Source organism: Egretta garzetta, unplaced genomic scaffold, assembly GCF_000687185.1.
Source record: "Egretta garzetta isolate BGI_Z169 unplaced genomic scaffold, ASM68718v1 scaffold245, whole genome shotgun sequence".
In the NCBI taxonomy this organism is placed as follows: domain Eukaryota; kingdom Metazoa; phylum Chordata; class Aves; order Pelecaniformes; family Ardeidae; genus Egretta; species Egretta garzetta.
The window spans coordinates 912848-916492 of record NW_009259721.1 but is presented as its reverse complement, the minus strand read 5'-3'; the positions used below and the strand labels follow the sequence as shown (position 1 = coordinate 916492).

Below are 3645 nucleotides of genomic sequence, written 5' to 3'. Positions count from 1 at the left end.
CCCGGGGGGGGGGCCCCCCCCAGCCGAAGGGTGCTGGCTGGTCCTGCTGTCTCAGCACCAATGGGCACCCACATGGCCCCCGAGGTCAGCGAGGGGGGACGGGACAGGCAGCCCCGAGAGCAGCCCAGCACCCCGAGCTGCTGAGCCCTGAGGCTCAACATGAAATTCCCCGTAGTCCGAGAGGTGCCAGGGAAGTGGGGGCTGGGCTGGGCAGCCAGCAGAGATGGCTGGACTCGGCTTACCTGTGTGCAGGATGGTCTCACCCCCAGCTGCAAAGGTGCTGCCACACGGTGCCCGGCTCCTTGGAGGGCTGCGGGCGCCCGGCACAGCCCAGCACGCTCACTCCCCATCCCCATTTCTCTCCCCATGGCAGGCAGCAGGGAGGCCGCCTTCGTCTACGCCATCTCCTCGGCTGGGGTGGTCTACGCCATCACGCGGGCGTGCAGCCAAGGGGACCTGAAGGCCTGCAGCTGCGACCCGCTCAAGAGGGGCCGCTCCAAGGACGAGCGCGGGGAGTTCGACTGGGGCGGCTGCAGCGACAACATCAACTACGGGATCCGGTTTGCCAAAGCCTTCGTGGACGCCAAGGAGAAGAAAGTGAAGGACGCCCGGGCGCTGATGAACCTGCACAACAACCGCTGCGGGAGGATGGTGAGTGCAGCCCCCGCCGCCGAGCCCTGTGCCCGGCCAGCCCCCCCAGTCCCACCGGCACCTCCCAGCGGGGGAACGGGCAGTGGGAGCAGCTCGGGCATAGGAGCGGGACCCTGGGTGGCCACGGAGGGCAAGTCCTGCTGCGGACAGGGACAGGACACTGCCCTGCCTTCCCAATGCCCCCTGCCCGGGGAACAGCCCCGTGGGGACGGCAGGACCCTGCTTACCTTAGCCCCCAGCACGAGTCCTCCCTGTGCAGCACCCCCCTGCCATTGGGAGCCCCATCCCGCACAGGCCAGGGCTGATGAGCTGCACCAGGGACAAGCGGACCGCAGCGTGATGTCCAACGCCCAGGGCACCCGCCGGTCCTCACGGCATCCCTCTTCCCACAGGCTGTGAAGCGTTTCCTGAAGCTGGAATGCAAATGCCACGGGGTCAGCGGCTCCTGTGCACTAAGGACTTGTTGGCTGGCAATGTCAGATTTTCGAAAGACAGGGGATTACCTAAGGAAGAAATACAACGGGGCCATCCAGGTGACGATGAACCAGGATGGCACTGGCTTCACAGTAGCCAACAAGAACTTCAGGAAGCCCACGAAAACAGACCTGGTGTATTTTGAGAACTCACCCGATTACTGCGTGATGGACAAGTCAGCAGGTAAAACCCAAAGCTCCTGTCGGTGCCCAAAAGCAGCTCTTCCTCCCCTCCTGGCGGGCCGGCAGCTCCCAGCTAGCCCACCCTGGCAGGGCTTTGGGACATCGGCTCCCATACTGAGCCCCAGTCCCCGGTGGGGGGGTTGCTCGGGGGGGGTGTCACCCAGCCCTCAGCATGTGTTGGTGCTCACTGGAGCGCTGGGTCCCCACAGCACCTCATGCCTGTGCAGACAGGGCTGGGTTTGTCCGAAATCCCTGGGCTTTACACCAAAGATCCAAACCCATCAGTAACGAGCGTTTCCCCAGAGCCTTGCTCCTGCAGAGCAAAGCTCCCCTGAACGAGCAATAAAGAGCCCGTTTTGTGTGGCAGGCTGCCGGCTTCCCCTCTGAACACAGCCCGAGGCTGGGATGGGAGCAGGGAAGGCAGCGTCGGGGCTGCTGGGCTCCCGCAGAGGTGATCAATGGTTTCCCAGTTGGAGCATCCCGGGGTCGGGGGTGCGCAGCAGCCGCGGGGGCAGAGGCAGCACACGCTCCCGCTGCCCCTCAGCGAGCCCCTGGCCCGAGCAGGGGGGCATTCCTAGCTCTGCCAGCTGCAAAGCCCGGCTCAGGGGGCACAGGCTGCTCCAGGGCCCCCCCCCCCCCAGGGCAGAGCCTGTCCCTGTCCCCCTCTGCTCTCACGCTCTGGGCAGCGGTGGGTGCGGGCAGGGGGTCACCAAGGCTGCATCCCCAGCCAGGCTGGCTGCCCACGCGGCGAGCCATGCCCGTACCAAAGCAGCACAGGCTCCGCAAGCTCCCCCCGCTGCGGCACGTGCTGTGACAGGGATGAGATTCCACCGCTAAGGCGGTCGCATCCCAGGGCTCCGCTGCCGATGGTGGATGCCCGACCTTCCCATCGCCAGGAGCTGCGGGGCAGGGGGGGAGGCAGCGTTTGGGCAAGGTGGAGGAGGAGGAGGAACGGCCTGACCCGCTCTCGCTTCCTTCTCCAGGCTCCCTGGGCACGGCCGGCCGCGTGTGCAACAAGATGTCGCGCGGGACGGACGGCTGCGAGGTGATGTGCTGCGGGCGGGGGTACGACACCACGCGCGTCACGCGTGTCACCAAGTGCGAGTGCAAGTTCCACTGGTGCTGCGCTGTGCGCTGCAAGGAGTGCGAGGACACTGTGGACGTGCACACGTGTAAAGCACCGAAACGGGCCGAGTGGCTGGACCAGACCTGAGGAGACAGGAGCACAGAGGGAAGAATCCACTGCCACCCCCCCTTGCAATTTTTTAAAACCCTGTGCCCTGAGGGCCATGACATTCTGGGAGCTGTAGTTCAACTGCATGGCTTTTTTTTATTTAATTCTGCAAAGCACTAAAGAAAGGACTACATTTCCCAGGAGGTACTGTGGACCGTTCTATTTGCTCAGCAAAACTAATCCCCTACCTAGGAGGAGTCTGCAATCCTTGCTTAAACTGTGAAACTGCCCGTTGTTCGCTTTGCAAAGGGACGGTGCAGCCGGTACGGACTTGGAGGACCGACCGTCGGGATGCGATGGCTGAGGAAACCCGCACCTCCCCGGAGAACTCACATTGCGGTGAAGTTTCACCAGCAAAACACACTAGTTCAGAATAATCCACTGCTGCGGAAAGCATTCTTGCTTTTGCTTTTTTTGCGAGGCCAGAGGAAGGGCGTTGCGCATCCCTGAGACAGTTCTGTGACCCCCGCATTTCCCCCGAGCCGACCCTGGCCGCGCTGCTGCCCCCCCCGAGCGAGAGCAAGCTCTGCACGAGGCTTCTCCCCATCTCCCCAGCAAAGGTGACAAGCGGAGCTGCAGATTGGACCTGAAACCTGGCTGCACAGCCGAGGGCCACCCCTGGGCGCTGGCAGGCACAGGGGGCTGGGGAAAGCAAACAAAACCTGTGAACTTACTGGTAGGTTCTGAAGTCGACAGATACAACAGCGTCTCTGTAAAACTCCCCTGTATGTTGTGTATACTGCTTATTATTTTAAGTCAAAATCCATTATAAACCTGTATCAGAAAATGATGTTCTTTGCTGTTTGAATTCCTGTACACCCAGCTGGGCTCTTCCCCCCGGGGGAATCAGCCCGCAGCATTTCTTCTACCTGCCTGCAAGCTCCCGCCATCCTAAAGCCCAGAGCTCCCCGCCCCGGGGGTACCTGCTGATCCCCCCAACACAGAGCCATGGCGCCCAGCAGGCAAAGCCCCAGGGCAATCCTTTGTAAGCACTAGCACGCTCCAGGACATCTCATGACATGGTGCCGGGTCGAGCAGGAGATGCCCGACTGGCTTCCAAACCTGGCTTCCAAACCTTTCCCGTAAAAAAACCCAAACAAACAA

At 62.4% G+C, this 3645-nt stretch overlaps 1 protein-coding gene across 1 annotated transcript in view; it reads left to right on the top strand.

The window, feature by feature from the left end:
- WNT2B (Wnt family member 2B) overlaps nt 1-2520 on the top strand; it is a 3875-nt gene extending 1355 nt beyond the window's left edge. The window contains exons 2-4 of the mRNA XM_009639396.2: nt 374-651; nt 1044-1308; nt 2291-2520. Of these exons, the coding sequence (XP_009637691.1) occupies nt 374-651; nt 1044-1308; nt 2291-2520 (773 nt within the window). The remainder of the gene's footprint in view (nt 1-373; nt 652-1043; nt 1309-2290) is intronic.
- Nucleotides 2521-3645: the final 1125 nt, after the last annotated feature.